At 37.5% G+C, this 21108-nt stretch overlaps 1 protein-coding gene across 11 annotated transcripts in view; it reads right to left on the bottom strand.

Annotated features, from left to right (window-relative positions):
* Positions 1-21108, bottom strand: part of PPP1R9A (protein phosphatase 1 regulatory subunit 9A) — a 337367-nt gene that overhangs the window by 79637 nt on the left and 236622 nt on the right. For 7 of the 11 annotated variants that reach the window (XM_057504534.1, XM_036894441.2, XM_036894440.2 and 4 more), the window contains one exon: positions 16741-16806. The exons of the other annotated variants lie outside the window; for them this stretch is intronic. In XM_057504534.1, the coding sequence (XP_057360517.1) occupies positions 16741-16806 (66 nt within the window). The remainder of the gene's footprint in view (positions 1-16740; positions 16807-21108) is intronic. 11 annotated transcript variants of the gene reach the window in all.

The raw sequence follows: 21108 nt of genomic DNA, 5'->3' as shown, positions 1-21108 counted from the left end.
ACGGACCCCACAAAAATACAAAGAATTATTAGAGAGTACTATGAAAACCTATATGCTAACAAGCTGGGAAACCTAGGAGAAATGGACAATTTCCTAGAAAAATACAACCTTCCAAGACTGACCCAGAAAGAAACAGAAAATCTAAACAGACCAATTACCAGCAACGAAATTGAAGTGGTAATCAAAAAACTACCAAAGAACAAAACCCCTGGGCCAGATGGATTTACCTCGGAATTTTATCAGACATACAGAGAAGACATAACACCCATTCTCCTTAAAGTTTTCCAAAAAATAGAGGAGGAGGGGATACTCCCAAACTCATTCTATGAAGCTAACATCACCCTAATACCAAAACCAGGCAAAGACCCCACAAAAAAAGAAAACTACAGACCAATATCCCTGATGAACGTAGATGCAAAAATACTCAACAAAATATTAGCAAACCGAATTCAAAAATACATCAAAAGGATCGTACACCGTGACCAAGTGGGATTCATCCCAGGGATGCAAGGATGGTACAACATTCGAAAGTCCATCAACATCATCCACCACATCAACAAAAAGAAAGACAAAAACCACATGATCATCTCCATAGATGCTGAAAAAGCATTCGATAAAATTCAACATCCATTCATGATAAAAACTCAACAAAATGGGTATAGAGGGCAAGTACCTCAACATAATAAAGGCCATATATGATAAACCCACAACCAACATCATAATGAACAGCGAGAAGCTGAAAGCTTTTCCTCTGCGATTGGGAACAAGACAGGGATGCCCACTATCCCCACTGTTATTTAACATAGTACTGGAGGTCCTAGCCACGGCAATTAGACAAAACAAAGAAATACAAGGAATTCAGACTGGTAATGAAGAAATTAAACTGTCACTATTTGCAGATGACATGATATTGTACATAAAAAACCCTAAAGACTCCACTCTGAAACTACTAGAGTTAATATTGGAATTCAGCAAAGTTGCAGGATACAAAATTAACACACAGAAATCTGTGGCTTTCCTATACACGAACAATAAACAAATAGAGAAATCAGGAAGACAATTCCATTCACAATAGCATCAAAAAGAATAAAATACCTAGGAATAAACCTAGCCAAGGAAGTGAAAGACCTATACCCTGAAAACTATAAGACACTCTTAAGAGAAATTAAAGAGGACACTAACAAATGGAAACTCATCCCATGCTCTTGGCTAGGAAGAATTAATATCGTCAAAATGGCCATCCTGCCCAAAGCAATATACAGATTTGATGCAATCCCTGTCAAATTACCAACAGCTTTCTTCAACGAACTGGAACAAATAGTTCAAAAATTCATATGGAAACACCAAAGACCCCGAATAGCTAAAGCAATCCTGAGAAGGTAGAATAAAGTGGGAGGGATCTCACTCCCCAACTTCAAGCTCTACTACAAAGTCACAGTAATCAAGACAATTTGGTACTGGCACAAGAACAGAGCCACAGACCAATGGAACAGAATAGAGACTCCAAACATTAACCCAAACATATATGGTCAACTAATATTCGAGAAAGGGGCCATGGACATATAATGGGGAAATGACAGTCTCTTCAACAGATGGTGCTGGCAAAACTGGACAGCTACTTGTAAGAGAATGAAACTGGATCACTGTCTAACCCCATATACAAAAGTAAATTTGAAATGGATCAAAGACCTGAATATAAGTTATGAAACCATAAAACTCTTAGAAAAAAACATAGGCAAAAATCTAATGGACATAAACATGAGTGACTTCTTCATGAACATATCTCCCTGGGCAAGGGAAACAAAAGCAAAAATGAACAAGTGGGATTATATCAAGCTGAAAAGCTTCTGTACAGCAAAGGACACCATCAATAGAACAAAAAGGTGTCCTACAGTATGGGAGAATGTATTCATAAATGACAGATCCAATAAAGGGTTGACATCCAAAATATATAAAGAGCTCACACACCTCAACAAACAAAAAGCAAATAATTCAATTAAAAAATGGGCAGAGGAGCTGAATAGACAGTTCTCTAAAGAAGAAATTCAGATGGCCAACAGGCACATGAAAAGATGCTCCACATCGCTTGTCAGCAGAGAAATGCAAATTAAAACCACAATGAGATATCATCTCACACCAGTAAGGATGGCTACCATCCAAAAGACAAATAACAACAAATGCTGGCAAGGTTGTGGAGAAAGGGGAACCCTCCTACACTGCTGGTGGGAATGTAAATTAGTTCAACCATTATGGAAAGCAGTATGGAGGTTCCTCAAAATGCTCAAAATAGAAATACCATTTGACCCAGGAATTCCACTTCTAGGAAGTTACCCTAATAATGCAGCACTCCAGTTTGAAAAAGACAGATGCACCCCTATGTTTATCACTGCACTATTTACAATAGCCAAGATATGGAAGCAACCTAAATATCCATCAGTAGATGAATGGATAAAGAAGATGTGGTACATATACACAATGGAATATTACGCAGCCATAAGAAAAAAACAAATCCTACCATTCGCAACAACATGGATGGAGCTAGAGGGTATTATGCTCAGTGAAATAAGCCAGGCAGAGAAAGACAAGTACCAAATGATTTCACTCATCTGTGGAGTATATGAACAAAAGAAAACTGAAGGAACAAAACAGCAGCAGAAGCACAGAACCCAAGAATGGACTAATAGTTACCAAAGGGAAAGGGACTGGGGAGGATGGGTGGGAAAGGAGGGATAAGGGTGGGAAAAAAGAAAGGGGGCATTACGATTAGCATGTATAGTGTTGGGGGGGCACGGGGAGGGCTGTGCAACACAGAGAAGACAAGTAGTGATTCTACAGCATCTTACTATGTTGAAGGACAGTGACTGTGAACTTGGTGACAAGTAGTGAATTTACAGCATCTTACTATGTTGATGGACAGTGATTGTGAATGGGGATGTGGGGGTTACTTGGTGAAGGGGGGAGCCTCGTAAACATAATGTCCTTCATGTAATTGTAGATTAATGATACCAAAATATATATAAAAAAAGAATAAACACAAGAATGACAATTGCATTTACTTGGTAAGATCTATAAACTTCCTAAGGTGGTTTTCAATACTGTCAAAAAAATAAACTGCAACATCATTTGTTAAGAAGGCAGTAGTGTCACATTTATTTTTTAACATTCTTTATAGTAAATAACAGAATTAAGTTGTATACAATCTATGCAATTCTCACCTTTTAGTTTAATTATAGCTGTGTGGGTATCAAATTAATTATAGCGTTTTGGGTATCAAAATTATCTTCATAAATCTAAGTTAATAAGGAATTCCTCCTGATTTTTTTTTTTACTTTGCCAATCTCCTCTCAATACCCAAACTACCTGCAATTGTGCTGTGGATAAAATGAAGGTTCCTGTGGCCAGAATTCTCACCTGGCCCTGGTTGGCTAGCTCACTACATACATGTGGGCAGTACGTCATTCTTTTGAGCTACCAGTCTTTACTGAATCTTCCCATAGCATTTGATCACGTTTTCAGACACAACGTCCTTTATACTCATATTACATCAGAGCATTTAAAGTTTTATTACAATACATAATTACAGTAAGTACAGCTGAGGGTTACTAAGGTTCTACCTCTTTGTAAAGTAATTTTTGCCTGATGGAAGCAGAAGCATGTAGACGTAGAGTGTTCAACACTCAGGAGAGTTAAAGATCTCAGTCTAGGTTTTGCAGAAGGAATGGACAGTATCTGTTACGTTGGTGAGTTGATTAAGTGGGGGCCAATTAAAGAATCTTGATTTTGGAGTCGCTGAGGCTTGGGTCCAAATCCTAGCTCTGTGACATTGGTAAGATTAGCTTCCAGGTCTACATTTCGATTTCCTCATGGATAAAGTGAGGATAAAATCAGTTCCTTAGTATAGCAAGGTTGTCTTAAATGTTAGATGGCACCTGGGAAGTATTTAGAACAAGTTCTGGCACATGGTAGGTGTGCTCAAAATAAGCAATTGCTGCTGCTGTTGTCAGTAATGGTACTTAATACTACTACAACCATGGCACATGAGAGCTTCTCCAAATCTGTATCTAGTAACCAGATGTCTTGCCAATGGGTTTCAGCCCCGGGCAAGTTCGCTATGGATTCTATGCGACCAAATAAATGACAGCAGAACGTTCTTGGGGTGAAAGGGTTTATTACTCAGCTTGTTCTCCGGTGGTAGGTCAAGCACTGGTGTCTCTGCCTCCACCCAGAGCACTGGGCCGAGCTGTCTATATAGCGCAATAATAGCTTATTGCCTAAAAGTGTGGAAGCGGTAGCCTAGCAACAGGCCAGTTACATCATCAGGTGGTTTAAGTTCAGTGAGGATCGTGGCCATAGGAACCCCAACTTCCCCACACCAGACATTTGCTAAGTTTGGTCTCATACCTACAATGTTCCAGAAGACCTTGCCGTATGAATCTTTTACAAGCAAAACAGTCATTTGTGAAGTAAGATTTTTCCTTTCCCTAAACGTGCTCCTCTTCTTACATTCCCAGCTTAGAAGTAGGCACCAGCTTCTACCTCAGACCAAGAAAACTTCCAGGCTTCTGTTCTCACTTACTGGCTTGGCTCCTGCCCCAGCGATCCAAGATGAACATCCATCTACTTAGCACATCCTATGAGGCTGCTGCCTTAAGGCTCTTCTGATCTCATTCTAAGACTCATTTAGGTTTCCACTACATGCCCATATTGCTCATAAAACTTTGCTGTTTTTTGTATCTTCCTTCTACAGTCGACTTCTTTCAACTGTAAGTTCCTTGAGAGGTCCAGGTGTGACGTGTTCCTGTAATCCCGGTGCAGCTAGCACACTGCTTGGCATACAGTGGGCACTTAACAAATAAATGTTTGCTTAATAAATTAATACAGTTTTAGCCACATCTGCACAGCACAGCAGAACCTGATTTTTCTGTTAATTCTCAGCTTTCCAGTAAAAAATATAGTGAAGCACAGCTGGAGCTGAGGCCTAAATGACCGTTTTGGGGATCTTCTCTTTTTGTTAGGTTCAGCCATGAGCAGGAATTTTTGCTGTAGCAATGTTTGCTCTGGTAAATTCAGGGAAACAAAATGTTGCTAATCATAAAAATAGCCTTGATCATGCAGTTTTTGTTGGAACTTGTTTACTGGAGTTGAATTTGGTTATACATATTTTCAGACTCAGTTTTCTGAGAGAACAGAAGAGAGTTGCTTTTTCTTTGGAGGAGAAAGGCTTCAAACTAATGCTTTAAAATTCCCAAATCCGTACCAACCATCCAGATGGCTTTGGACAAAAGCATATGCCTTTCCCTGCAATGGCATCTCTCCTTCCATTTCTTGTCAGCTGACTTCTGGGAGTCCTAGTTTTCTAATGTCACTCCACTTTGCCTCTTGTAATGTCATTTGCCCATCTATAAAGTGGGAACAATAGTACCTTCTTCCTACGGTTGTTGGGAGAATTTCCAGTAGTGATATATTCAAAGTGCTAATCACAGCGCCTACAAGATGCTAAATGGCTGGATGCCTTTATGACTCTGATTCCTTCACCATCACTGGTTTGCTCAGGATGTGCCATAGAGCAATACCACAGAACAGAGCAAGGGCTGTGGGGCTGCAGACACCAAGGCCCCAAAGAGAAAACACAGTGTCATGGTGGGATGATAAGAGGCAAGTCACTCAGCTTGTGTCTTTTGTGCGCTCCTCTCCTATAAAATGGTGCAAAAGATACCAATTTCAGAGAGTTCTAAGAGGACTCAAAGAAACAAAATATGTATAACAGCCAACAAGATGCCTGGCTCAGGCTATATATTCAGTTCCCCTCTCAGTTATCAAGTCATTCACAATTTTCTTGTCTATCTTTGCTCTTGGAATGTTTTCTGATATTTCACTCCATTCTTACTATCTAGGCACCAAATCAAGAAACGTCGGAAATTTGTATCTATGTTATTGACACAGCCTTCTTTGTTCCCTGTCAGCAGGTGATCAGCTCCTGGGGTCATTGGTTATGCTGCTGACAAATTATTTTTCCTAAAATTCTGACCAGGTAGATTTGAGACTTGCCTACAAAATCTTTTGTAACAATTCAAACTCCTTCCCTTCTTAACATTTGCTAGTAATTGTGGTAGGTGGTTCACAAATTAGCATTTGATTTACAGTATTTTAAAACTTTCATTATATGGATAAAGTGAAGGTTCCTGTGGCCAGGATTCTCACCTGGGGCTGGTTGGCTAGCTCACTACACATGTGTGGGCAATACGTTGCTACTGACTCTATATAAAGAGTCTCTGGGAGACTCATCTCAGAGCTCTAGAAGACAGGTGGCACGTCTGCAAGGCTGCAGAAGAGCAGAGGCTGGAATGGCGACAGTGCCAAGGACAGTGACTGAGATGGCTGCAGCGGCAGAGAAGGCCCAGAGGTAGAGAAACATCTTAATTTTATTTATTTTGTGGCTTTTTCTTTTTATATTTGTGGCATTTTAATTATTATGTGGCTTGCTGCATGCAGACTTGCTCTGAGTGGATGGGATTCTAGTGACTGACCTGCCACCATGAGAATAAATTTGGGTATAAACCGTTTCACCCCAGGAACATTCCATTGTCATTTTTCGGTTTCACTGAATCCATAGTGAACTTGCCCGAATCTGAAGCCCATTGGCAAGACATATTAGTACCCCCTTTTACTTTTAGAAAGTATACTCCTCAAAAGTAGGGACTCTGTTTCCCACTATGAGAGAGGCACGCTCTCAAATGACCCCCAGTGATCCCTTCTTCCTGGATAATCAGGCTCACGTGGAATCCCTTCCCCTTGAATGTGGGCTGGGCCTAGCGGCTCACATCTAACAACCAGCATACAACACAGTGATGGGATCTCACTTCTGAGATTAGCTTACAAGAAGACTGTGACTCATGTCTCTTTTGTCCTCTTGATCTTGAGAACTAAGTGCCATACTGTATGTGACCCTACAGAGAGGCCCACATCACAAGGAACTGATGTTTCTGGCCAACAGCCAGAGAGGACCTGAGGCCTGCCAACAGACCCATGAGGGAACCTGGAAGTGGATCTTCTGCATTCTGCCAACAGCTATGAGCAAGCCTGGGAGCATATCTTCCCCTAGCTGAGCATTTAGAGGACTGCAACTCTGGCTGACACCTTATTTGCAGTCTTGGCAGGGACCTTGAGTCAGAGGCATCCAGCTAGACTGACCCAAAGGTACTGTAATGTATATCTATTTCTTATTTTAAGTTGTTAAGTTTTGGTAGTAATTTGTTAGCAATTGAAAGGGGGTACTGTCATACCAAAAACAGAAAAATGGGGCAGTGGCATGTTAAAGCGAGCCAAATTGCTTTGAACAGACTGTCAGTGGAAGTTCGGAAGGTGCATCCTTGTTGTGTAGTAGCAGAAAGCTTAGCAACATTATCACCTCCTAAAAGGAGAAAGTAGGAAATATCCCCAGTGAACAGAATGAACTAGCTAAGCAGACTTTCAAACAAAGTTTTGAAGGTGCTGCCTGATTTCTTCCTGCTGTATATAGCAAAATGTGATGGAAAAGAAAGAAATTGAGGGGACTGTTAAACAGAAAGGAACCAAGATATGGTGGTTTTGAAAGTTTGGGTTCTGAAGTTAAGAAATGGCTTCCAAACAAAGTTCAGATCCAGGGTACTACCAGGACAACATGGTGTAGAAATGAAGCAGAGTGTCTGACTGTAAAACCTTTTGTTAAGAATTCTGAGCTTGGGAAACCCAAAATTTTGATAATGGGTGGTAAGCAAGTCTGTCACCTGCCCTAAAGAGAAACACTATCTCTATTGTCTGAGGCTGTTCACAGTACAAACATCATTGAAAAGATACTCTTATTTAAACAAAGGCTGTTGGTGCCTCTGCTCATGAGACATGTAGAGAAGTGGGAGACCCTTAAGGGCTCTGTCTCCCAATGACATCCACTCTTGTTTCTAGACCATCTTGGCTTCTGGTGAATTTTCTTGTATGATATTCCCTCAGCTATACTGATCAGTGTGACCAAAAGTGGCCAGGGCCAAATCCACTCAGTCTATCTCACAGTATATAATTAAGACAACTGTTAAAAGAACTCTAAGCAGCAAAATGAGGCCAACTTGCAGTACTGAGATTAGCCATATTCCCTAGGCTTCTAGACCCTACTTGCTAACAAATCCCATAAACCATCAGAGTCTACCTTAGAGACCCAGGAGTCTTTCTCCTCATGCTTGTCTATTGATCTTTCCACCTGGCCTAAAGTATTAATCCAGGTATGCAGGATGTATCAGTGATTGCCCAAACTTGATGTTTACCCACATGGACAAAATCTAGAGTTTCAGGAAATTCTATCAACCATACCTATCCTGGCCAGCAAGTTGAGGTTGACCTGAATGCCTTCCAGGATTGAGATGGTGTCACTGATCACATTACCTAAAGTCAGAAACAAATTTTGTACCACTTTATCTAAATAACTGAGTTCAGTCCTAAGAATAATTTTTTCATAGGATGCACTTAAATAATAAGGCAGTGATCCCTCAGGAAAGCAATCCTGAGTAATCAAGGATAACCTCATTTTGGAGGGATTTCTAGGGTCATCTGAGGGCTACCTGATCTAATGATGGTGTTTCTCTAAACACATAAAGGCCTCTTATGACCACTGCTAAGAGTCTGATCAAGTGCCACAATTTGTTTCCATAGTTTGCCATCCCAAACTTTCCTGTCAAACGTCTGTAATTTTCCCTGTGACACATCAAACAATTAGGTCTTGGCAATAGCTCAAGTCAGTAAAAATCAACAAGGTTCATCAAGGGGAGTACTGGCAATACCATAAGAATGGCCTTGAGTTCTGCCCACTGAACAAAGTGACCATGTCTGTTTTTGGGTCTCCATAGTTGGTGCTGAGGTTGGAAAGCCTAGTAGACAGCACTTGGCCAGCTTACTTGATCCATCAGTGAACCAAGGCAGGAAGGTAAGGAAGCCTTTGAGAACTGAAGACCTCACGTGCTAGAGCCTTGTTTCAGGAGGTGAAGTTGCAGATAAAATTTCCCCAGAATGGAAAGCTGCTACTTGTTCAAGTAAATCTAAGATGCTGCTGGGCCAGGCGGGTAGCTTTCTTGAACTTATCATTTCCATTTGACAAGCACGGTTTGTGGGGGCCCTTCCAGTCTATTGGTTAGTGAGTGCAAGTTGACCCATCTCGAATGAGAACATTAGGCCAGAGAATTATAAGGCTTCCACTGAGTCAGGTATCCAGTTTCAGGTTCTGTAAGAGCTCAGGAGAAGATTAATAGTTGCCCACCGCCTTTTACTGATTGCTGCATTAGGCATGCAGTGTTGCTGTGCTGGGAAGTGGCCCGAGCTTTTCAGCAGCCATTAAGAGTTCAGAGCTGTGATTTCCCTTTCTCTTCCTGGGATTCTGTATCATTTCTGCTGTATCACCTGGGAGAAAAGAGGACAGTGACCTACATGTCCTACTATTACTGCTCTACATGTGGCGATCCCTGAAAGGAAGACTCCACTGGCACTAATGGGACAAAGACATACAGGCATAAAACCAATCAATTCTATTATACACTTAGCAGAAGAAGCCATCACAGCATTATCTCACATCTGCCTAATGGTCCCATCCAAAAGGCCATTTTAACTTCCCTTCCGACAGTGAGTCCTGCTCAAACCACATCCTGTGGGCATCCTTCCTCACTATGGGACCAGGGAAGATGGTGATTTGTGAGCAAGTGTCTACAGAACCATCAAGTTTGAGTGCCTCCCCTCCCAAAGTTCCCAGCCCACATAAGGGTTCATGTAGCAATTGGTCTCTTTGGAGGACAAAAGAAATTTCAGCCCTACACCTAGTCATCATTCTCCTTAAAGCAGCTGAGTTCAGGGTAGAGAGAGGAGGCATCAAGGGGCATGGAGGCAGAGAACAGCTCTTTGCCAGTACTTAGGTCCACTTATTTTCAGTTTTGAGCAGTGCAGTGGTTATTCATATAATTTTTTATTAAGGTATCATTGATATACAATCTTATGAAGGTTTCACATAAGCAACATGTGGTTTCAACACTCACCCATATTTTCAAGTCCCCCCCTCAACAGTTATTCGTATTTTAAACAAAAAACTAACTTCCAAAGTCTACAGTCTGCCTAAAGCACTATATAGAATAGGTCATCATTACTGACACAATCAATTCGGCATTGGGGAGTCTTTGATTCAGCAGCCACAGCTTTGACTCCCACAGCAGAGGCTCTAATGTTACGGAGTCCATGTCCATCTGGAGCCTAGTCAAAGTCTAGTTTAACATAGGGGATGAGGACATCTTCCCAGGTGTTGAGGCTGACCATAATTTATCTTGGTTGTTTTGGGACAGTTTCTCATTCTCTAGGGGGTGACTTTCATCAGCCTTATAGACCAGTTTGAACCTAGCCACTCATCTATGGTTTCCCACAGGAGTAGTCCATCTCAAGGAAACCTCCCTGACAAAGCCAGCATTTACTTACAGCAGCCAAGACCCACTGCAAAAAACTTTGAGACCTTTTACTGTCTAAACAAATCTAAAGTTCACATATTAAACTACAGGAGGGGTTGGGTCAAAAGGCAGCCCAGTTGGTGTTTCTCCTTAACTAGCAGTCTGTGCCTTGTCCCAATCTCTCCCCAGTGAACCAGCTGAAGTTCTAAGGATTTACCAGGCTTATAAACATGGCAATTGCAAATTCCTTCCTTTCATGCTCCATGTAGGTGTGTTTCTCTGTAACTGTTGTCTGAACAAGGTCAGAACCTCCCTCTAACCCAGGATGGATCTTTGTATTAGTTGATACAGTACATGATTTTTGTGTTGGTTCTTCAAATGTCCAGAGTGATGAGGAGAGGGCCAGATGACACCTGCACTAACAGATCTGTCAGGAAAGGAGCCTAGAGTTCAGGTAACCTGCATTTTTGTAATAGGCAGTATTACTGCCCTTGCTCCAGAGGGAAAGACTATTTATCTTTCAAGACTGTACACTGCACAAACACTTGACAAGTAGTCTAGAATGAAGGGCAGTCAGTGCCTTAGAAATGTAAGCCCTGTGGAGAACTATTTCCCAATTATTTAACATAAGAAAAGTCTAGAAATTCAGCTGATTTTTAAAGTCTCTACAATATTGTTCAATTTACCTTTGCAAAGACTTTCCAATCATTATTCCTTTCTCTACACTCTGCTCTGCAGATAAACTAGTCTTTTTATTTCTTGAACACACCCAACACTGACCCAGCTTCTTGGTGACAGAAAACAAACAAGAACAACAAAAAACTTCTTGCAAACAAAACTGAAACCACAGATCTAAAGTCTATGCCTTTACCTTGTATGTCCTTAGTTGTGATAATTCTTTTACATGATAGTTATCTGGTCTTTGGACATGTTGTCTTGGAAGTGATTTAAATTCTTTATATATTCATTACTTCCACAGCAAAATAGCAAACTTCTTGGGAGTATAACCTGCATTTTTCTGTGACTCAACATTCTGAGTTCAATTCCTCTTAATAAATGTTACCTACTACTTACTGAGACATAAATGCCATTGTCTTTAAGTCCCTGATAAATATATTCTATATGAGGAGGGAACCAGGGATCCCTATTTTCCCCACTGAGATCCAGAACTAAACAGTTAACAGACCAAAGTAGACCTCTGTATTTCAAATGTCACACTGCAATTTCGAATTGGCAGCCTTCCCTGAGTTTCATTTTACTTGCCAAGGAAACAATGAGGCACTTATTCTGATGCCAGCAGAACTGTGGGAAGAGACTAAGAGATTTGTATTTCTCTGACTTTTTAGTGTTCAGAAGAAAAATCTATAGTGACCAAAGTGGCAACTGTTAATATTATTATCTTAATAATTCTATGATTATATAACTAATTGAACCTTGAAAGATATGGTATGTTCATATAAAAGCTGACACCTACAATTGGAAAAATACTAACAGATCATCAAATAGAACCAGAAGTTTTAGTTACAGAATTTATAGTCAACAAAAAACTGAAACCAATGAAAATGCCACTGATGGTATTTCTATGCATTTTTATGGATTAATGATAAATATAATCTCAATCTTATAATTTCCTTTGAGGGAGAGTAATTCTACTCTTTTCCTCATTGTGGCTATCTGGTGGTGTGTGGCAGTAATTTCTTCTTGCAAAGTCTCTAACATACTAGGACCCGAAGGTCTTCATATCAGTTTTGTTGGCATCTTTGAACTGGACAGCTCTACCTCTGATTGCATCTAACCCCTTCCCACAAACCCCCTTAACCCTAGGCCCATGACAATGTGTGTTCTTTTTCAATAGGTCTGAGGCTGAATGGAGAAATGTGTGATTTTTAAAGAAGTGCCATGAGATTCTCACACTGAGGCAAGTTTGAGACAGAGTCTTAAGTAATTTTATAAGTCCCTAGAGGACAAGAACTATGTCATTTTCAATTTATACCCATATAACTGCTCAATATAAGAACTTGTGCATGGGAGATTTTAATTTTTTTCATAAAATGTTGAATTGGCACAAAGAATATTTATGAAACATACAGACAGTATAGTGAACAATGAGTTAACCACCAGTGAACTAGCAACCTGGTTCAAGAAAATGAGCAGTATCATTACATTTTAATCATACTCCTTTGTATGTGCTTCCTTGATTGTATTTCAGTCCTTGACACTCAAAGTAATCTTGCCTATCCAGAGCAATCAGAGAATTTTATCATTCTTGGTTTTTCTTATTTTTACATTTTTGTATAAGTAAACAATGTACCATTTATTTCTACATGATTTTAAATTTCATATAAATGGAATTACATTGTTTGTATTTTGTGCTCTTTTGCTTTTAATGGTATGTTCCTGAGACTCCATCAGCTGTTGTGGATTGCTGAAAACAACTTCTGTGTATTATTTCACTTTTTGAATACACTATAATAGAGTCACCCATTCTCTTGCTGATACAGGTATCATTGTATCAGATTTTTTTCTATTACAAGAACAGTATTATACATGTCTTACAGCTCAGATATGAGTTTTACTAAAGTTTTTAGAAAGAAATAGGATTGTTGAGTCAACCTTCCTAGATAATATCAAATTATTTTTCAAAGTGGATGGATCAATTTATATTACTATGGGCAGAGATTTATATCCCTAAGTTCCTTTTATTCCATATCCTCACCAAAACTTAAAATATCCAATTTAAATCAATTCAGTAGGTATGAAATGGTATTTCACTTGGTTTTTAATTTTCACATCCTGATCACTAACATGGTTGGGCATCTTTTCATATGTTCATTAGCCACTGAGGTTTCCTCTCCTCTGACATGACTGTTTAAGACAGTGGCCCATCTGTAGTCTATCTTCTACATTTTCTTTTTTTTTTTGGCTCAAGGAAGTACGTTTTATATAATTCTCTTTCAGTTACTTATTTTCCATATACTCTTGGCCAGCTGCTAGTTTGTCTTTTTTGCTTTCATAAATGTATCCTTTCAATGAACAGAAGTTCTTTAATGTCATCAGTTTTCCCAATCCTTTGTTACGGTTTTTGCTTTCTTAAGTGTGTCATATAAGAAACCATTTCTTACACTGAGTTCATAAAGATATTCTTCTACGTCTTTTGAATTGTTTTGCTTTTTGCATCTGAGTAATCAATCCACCTGGAATGAACTTTTGGGTGTGAATTGAGATTGCCATTTTTCCTTCACTGAGAAGCCTAACATTTCTCAACTCATTTAGAGTGTTACTAAGCAAATTTTCATATACATGAGGGCCTGTTTCTCGGTTTTTTGACCCACTTGGCCATTCTTTTGCCCCAGAGTCTAACTTGCTACAGTTAATTAATAAAAATCTCTCTTTTAGAGCAGGCGAAATGTCATGATTATTTCTGGTACATTGATCTTTAATATATATCATTATCATTATCACATGTATCACATATCATTTAGCAATAGCTTATGAAATTTTACTTTAAAATTCTTTAGAATTATTTTTACTGGAATTGCATTGAATGTATGAACCATCTTAGAGAAAACTGACTCAGTTAAGCTACTGAGTCTTCTAATTCATGAATAAGGTTTGTCCTTTTATATAAGCTTTTTTTAATATTATTTCAATAAAATTTATTTTTCTCCATAAAGGTCTTGCCTATCTTTTATTAGGTAAGGTCTTGTTTTTTAACAAGATAAATGATAACACAAACTATATTTTTTGCTATAGACACATTGCAACAGATGTTGTGTTTTATATTAATTGTGTATCTAGTAAATTAACTACAATCTTATATTCTAATAATCTGTAGCTATGTTCAAATTTTTCTAAATAGACAATCACATCACCTGTGAATAGTAAGTTTTATTTCTTCAATTTATTTCTTTTATTTCTTCTTGCCTTCTAGTATGATGACAAATGCAAGTAGTGGCTGATTTTCAGAGGTTAAATCCTACTTGCATTATTGGCTAAACTTGGCCATGATACCTCCTTTATGTGTTATTGATATGCTTTGCTAACATTTTGCTTAGAATTTTTTTTTGTATTATTCTTACAGGTAGATGGAATTATAAGTCTTCTTTTGCATCATTATTTGGTTTGGAACCAAGGCTATACCTCATTACCTCAAATATCTTACACTCTCAAAGTTTACCCCAATAGCATCTCACATGATGTTATTGACTCATTAAAAAAAAAAAAAAAAACCCCAGCTCAGCTGAGAGTCCAAGAAGGCTGTGCAAAGGAGATGGGTGAAACCGAAACAGAGTCCTAAAAGGTGGACAGGATTACTGCGCAAACAAGAGCAACCGAGAATCAGTGAAGGGAACAATACGCGAGATGGAGGAAACAGGAGCAACGGCATGGGGAAACCACGGCATTCGTAGGGTCCTCTGGAAAGTTAGTCTGTGTCCCAGGCTGGTAAGGCCCACCTCTTACGGTGCCATTCAGCATTTTAGAACTTTTTGGTAAAAAATTCTACAGATGTTACAGAATTATTAACTATATTCGACTAGTAAATGTTTTTAAAATTGGAAAAATACCATCATTTGTATTAGTTCTACATCACCTAACATTGCAAACTCTGTGGTTCATCACTGCAGTACAGAAGTGTTCTAGTATGATTTCTAGGAAGTACAAAGTCTATACTCAGAGGAACTTAATGGCGTTGAAGAGTTTGATAACACTTTTTGATATTTTGTATCTGGCTCATTTATAAATAACACCACAATGTGGCAACTGGAAAAAATAGAACATATTCAGATTACTTGCGTTATGATAAATACAATAAAATAGAAAATGAGCTACAAAAAGATGAGATCATTTAGGTGAAGGTTTCCATTCTAACCTATACCCATCTTCCTGTCTGTGTGTTCAATGTCATAAATAATGTTTCTATATACAAAGAATATTCTTCTTTCAATTTTTATTGAAGTATAGTTGATATACAATATTATATTAGTTTCAAGTATATAACAGTGACTCAACAGTTATCTACATTATTGAATGTTCATCCCAACTAGTGTGGTTACTATCTGTCAACAGAAAGATGCTACAGAATTATTGACTATTTTCTCTATGGCTGTACTTTCATCTCCATGACTAATTTAATTTATATTATGATTGGGATTTTGTGCCTCTCTTCCCGTTCACCTATTTCACACCCACCCTAGCCCATCCCCCATGGCAACCACATGAATGGACCTAGAAGGTTATTATGCTCAGAGAAATAAGCCAGGCAGAGAAAGACAAATACCATATGATTTCACTTATATGTGGAATCTAAAAACAAAACAAAATGAATATTTTTCAAGAGGACTTTTCAAGTAGGGGAAGATGTCCATCTCCAGGGGATAGTGCACATGCGTGCATGTGTTTGTGTGTACACGTGCGTGTGCACCGCAAGTACACTGCTTAGGTTAGATCATGCTTAGGGGATGGTCTTCAACTGGATGTTTACCAAGCACCTTATGATTCTGGGTGACAATGACAATGACCACTACTGTAGACTTGGAGGTAAGAAACTAAAGGATGCAATTAAATTTAATGACTTTATAGATCCAGTCAAATTGAGTTTGTAAAGAAGTTGTTTAAAAAGGTTTTTTTGTAAACCTGTTAGGTTTTCTTTTTCTCCTGTTCTTCAGGCTCTGGATTCACCATAAGCCAATCTCTCTTTGAAACATAGCTGACTTCTCATTTCTATTATTAAGTTCATCTATCTCTGTTTTTGGCAGCTAAGGATAGGATAGAATTATTTAAAGTGTAGTATCTTTTTAGACATCCTTGCATGTCCATCATATCAACTGTGTAAATAGGTACTACTATAATGTAAAGACATATGCAGTTGATTTTTGAAAATTTAAGAACTTTGTTTCAAAATACTCTTTTCTAATATAATCACTGGATTTAAAGACAATATAAATCACTGTACACTGTATCATGTGAACATCATCTAGCCATGCTATTGGTTATCTTTTTTTTTTCCTCTTTAACATGAATCACAAAATATTTAAGGTGTTAGAGGTTAAAAACATCCATGGTTAAATATTAGAAAATGAGTCCAAATTGCAAACCCTGTGCCTAAAATATGTGCTATGCTTCAGAATTAAATATTTTTCAACTTACAATTTTCAAACTATTATTAAACATACAAGACACATGGCTCTAGAGAAGTTCTTCTGAGCATACAGCTAATAAGACACATAGAGTATTTAATTTCACACACGAAGCAGGAAAGTACAGGTAAGCATTATTTTCCACCAAAAAAACAAACCTTAAGGAAATAGTTGTTATTGTTATTGCAGTTGCCAGACACTCCTTGCAATTCAGCCATAGTGTTCTAGAATGGTTGATAACAAAAATTAAAAGAGGCTTTTCCCAACTAAAGAGAGCAACCTAATGACGAAGGATAGAAAAAACAGTTCTGGTGTCTGCTATAACACAGACTTTCGAGAACTAAGAGAATGTCCCCACTCTTAGTTTGCCAATGTTATAAACACAGTATAAAGTCAATTCACATTATTAAAAGGCCATCTGTAGTAATGGCAACCTCTGTTCACACATACAAGCTGCTTCCAACCAGGAACAGCAAACAACATGAGTCAAATGTAATGTTATCCCTTTAGTTTTTTCACTTAAAAGGTTTACAAGAATATAATTTTTAACACTTATGCAAACTATAGCTTCCATTATATTTCTGCCTCTTGTTACTACAAGCAATAAAATGCATATCCATGTAGGTAGCTGTTCTAATTTGTATTCAATACTTTGAAAGTTTCTAAACAATAAACTAATGTCATTCTACAGCCATAATGATATAAATTTCTGGTAAGGAAAACAAATTATGAAAGGAAGATTTAATTATAATTTTCAGAGAAGAGCCCTCAGTTTCTGGAGTGATGACTAAACTTGTTACAAGCTACCACCTAGAGACTTTGAAACACCATCTATAATCTAAGATTTAATAATGTAATAAATAGTACATTTTAAAGAGCTATTTAAAGAAGCAAAAGCAAAATAACCCCATAAATTTAAAAGTGCATGTAAAATAGCTCATTTTAATTTGAATAACCATATGTATTCTCTAATTCAAAGAAGTGCTACAGACCAGTTCATACTTCATTTCCAGTTCAAGCTCACACTTGAGTACTTCACATTGCAAAATGTTCTTTGATAGAAACAGATGCCCCAAATATACATACATGATCCATGCTACACAAAGTATGCACCAGAATTATATCATCCCACCACTAAAAGGCTAAACATTGACAGTTGTGGAAAACACTGATAGTTGTTTGGAGTATGACAGGAGATCAAATTTATTATTGAAAATTAAAATCTAGTTGAAAGATTTACCATAACCCCAGAATTTCATGGGATATTGCTGTCTGAGGGGTTTATGGAAATCCTTCATGGTTATCTTTCACATTGTTTAAAAAAAAAGAAAGGAAAGGAAATGAACAATAATTCTATTAAATCCAGAAATGCAATCACTATTCACAGATATATGTAGATATACATTCAGCATTTTTTAATTGTTCAGGTTTCTGTACCCTGCTTCATAGGATCCTCCCTTTTGTTCTTCAGCCTTTAGGCATTTTAAGTTTTTTTCAAGTCAGAATGTTAATGGACAGTAAACAGAAACAGGAATACAAATTAAAACTGAATTGGCTGTTTGCTTACTTTAAACTCTTATAGTTTAAACATTTGGAGGAAAAAAACAAGATGCAGGAACTTAAAAGTGAGTTTGGGGCTTCTCTGTATGTTTTAAATTCCTTTTGAGGATGGTTTATAATTTTTCCTAAAGCATTAAAACAGATATATCTAAGCACACACAATACATGAGACAGTATCTTAAACCAAAATATGGTTCTAATAGAGAACCACTGCTTCTACAATTTCAGGATGTATTTTTCACATTGCAATGTTTTCCCTGTAGGCAATTTAAGCAAACAACTCCTCTCTGTCAATGTGACAAGTTCCAAGTTAGAATCAACCTTGGATGATTTGACCAAAACCAGAAGCTATCTATCCTTCAGCAGAAAATGCTGATCTAACTGCTGGCTCTGGGAATTAGTTGGATGAACTTGGTTGTTCTGCATTTAATTAGAGGTTTTCCTGGCTGGTCCAGGGAATGCCACAGAGGAAACTCAAATAAAAATGATTCTTACTTTGAAATCACAAGATGATTTCATAAATGATAAGAAAAGTGAGAAAACCAAGTGATTGGTTACACAAATCAGGATTAGCAAAGATAAGTAAATCAACAAATTGTTCAATTGCATTTAAAATTAACTCAATTATTTAAGGGCCATTTACCCACTGGATAGCCAATATTGGTTCTTCTTACTTCCTCTATGCCTCTTGGACATTATTAAACTTTTCATTAAAACTGAGAGAGAGAGAGTAAATAAAAATAGGGATATAACACTCAAATCAATTTAACAGTATCTGGTAGCATTAGTTAAAAAATGAAATTAAACCAAGTAGAAAAGGGTTTACACAAGAGTGAATTTTCATTACCTGTATAATTTTCATCTTTGCATGTATAGAAAATTAATAGTTAGTTTTAAGCTGGCCATGTTTGGGTGACACAGTGTGTATCACACAAAAAAAGGGGAAAAACACAAGTCAGAGAGGAGCTTAAGAGAGAGAGAGAGAGAGAGACAAAGGAAAAGGTTTCAATAAAGTGAGGGTTTCTTGGAGCAACATAGTAGCAAGTACCTGATTTCTATTTCTATAACTTGCAGACAGAAGAAAAAGTTTAACCTAAAGCTAAACTCTAATTTTTTGTAAAATACTTGTATGCTAATTATTCATTCCCTTTAAGCCCTATCTTCATAGGAAGCTTATGGATTAAGTATTTACCTAGAGTAAAATAACTCTGCAAGGATTTGATTCCTCTATTATTAGAAATAAAGAACAAACAATCGCAGAACCTAAGTATTACAAGAAACTCCATCATTCAAAACAGGAATCCTCTCTCCCACATCTCTTTTTGCCCAGTTATTGTGTGTATACCTGAACACAGACAGACCCATAGTCCACTTCACTCAAAAACAGCAGTGTGCAGAGTGTAGGCTTTGGAGTCAGGAAGACCCCATCCTAAATTTGCCAACTATCAGCCATACCATTAGAAAAGGCCTCGGTTGATGATTTTCTGGGGAAAAAAAAACACTTTTTTTTGTTGTAAAGATTACATGAAATTATGTAGGAAATGCACCTTTCAAGGTGCCTGGCACTGAGTATTTATCTGTCTCCCTCATCCCTGAAAATACTTGTCAGTTGATAATCAACTCTGCTTTCCTTACAAAAAAAGCAAACAAAAAAATCCTTATGATGTGCACCTGAGTATAAATGTTGAGTAACAAATTATCCTGTATTTACTCAAATTATTAAATTAGAGACAATCTTATATCAAAAACAAAAACAATAAAAGCCTCAGCTGCTTGAGTTGAAAATTCGGGGGAATGAATGCGATCAATTCCTCAAACTAGCTACAGAAAGTAGTTATAATATGTGATCTAAAATTTTCAATTGGCGATGCTTACGAAACCTTATTTTCTTCCCCTCTTTCCTCATTAGACCTAACACTTAATTTCACTGATCCATGGAATATTAGAAGCTGGGGGAATTAGAGATTCAGCCCAAACATTTACTGTTTTGAAAAATTATTATGAACTGATTTCCGCCAAGACGGGAAAGCGTGGCTTCCTCATCTTCTGCCACTTGATGTCACCCGCACTCCCCTGAACCTCAGATCCAAATTCTTTCTAGCAAAGTGAGCAGGTAAAAAACAAACTTGCAGAGCATGATTCCTAAATCCTAAAATAGGCTTGCAGCCAAAGCAAATCAGTGTCTCTGATAAAACAAAAATACCAGCACAGAGAATTGAAAACTAGGCAACTGGAAGTTCAAATATTTGAGGAAATTGCTTTTTTACTTTCTAAATCCAAGATAACATTTCATATATAATATTGTCAGTATAATAAAAATATACTCACCATTTGAAATGAACTCTGCAAGTGAAAAACTAAATCAATGAAATAGACTTCTAAGACACTAATTAATTCACATGAAGACTTGCTAACTTTGATCAAAAGTTAACTGATGCACCATTTTTAATTCTCTCTACTATAATAAATGGAGAATACCACTTCATTATAACACAAACACATGAAAAATTAATGTGCATTTGGGTTAAGACATTCGAGACTAAAAACACATGAAATACTTTGAGTGTCCATTTATTAATCTTCACTATGTCCTGGCTAGAATCCAAAAGATCTTCTGGAAAAAGAATATATTCAGGTGAGTAAAATTGCACTGTCCTTATATCTGCTGGTATAGAAAATACTTGTTTTACCTGAATATTTACTATGTTTATGGAATATAAGATACTACAACTAAATTGCTGATAGATGTTTTGACATACCAATATGAAACACACATGTTTAAACATGTTTATAATAAAGCATGTTGTCCCATTATATCAATGTACATTTGGCATTTACATTAGAAATAGACCAGCATCTGTATTATATTACAACACACAAGGGTTCCAGAGAGCCATTTTCACTTGGGAGTTAGCTTCTATTCATTTACTTAATCTTCTACAGAGAACAGGATGCAAAATTATTCC

The sequence above is a fragment of the Manis pentadactyla genome, chromosome 7, assembly GCF_030020395.1.
Source record: "Manis pentadactyla isolate mManPen7 chromosome 7, mManPen7.hap1, whole genome shotgun sequence".
Taxonomy (NCBI): Eukaryota; Metazoa; Chordata; class Mammalia; order Pholidota; family Manidae; genus Manis; species Manis pentadactyla.
Note: the sequence above shows the minus strand (reverse complement) of the source record. Positions and strands in the feature narration are given on the sequence as shown.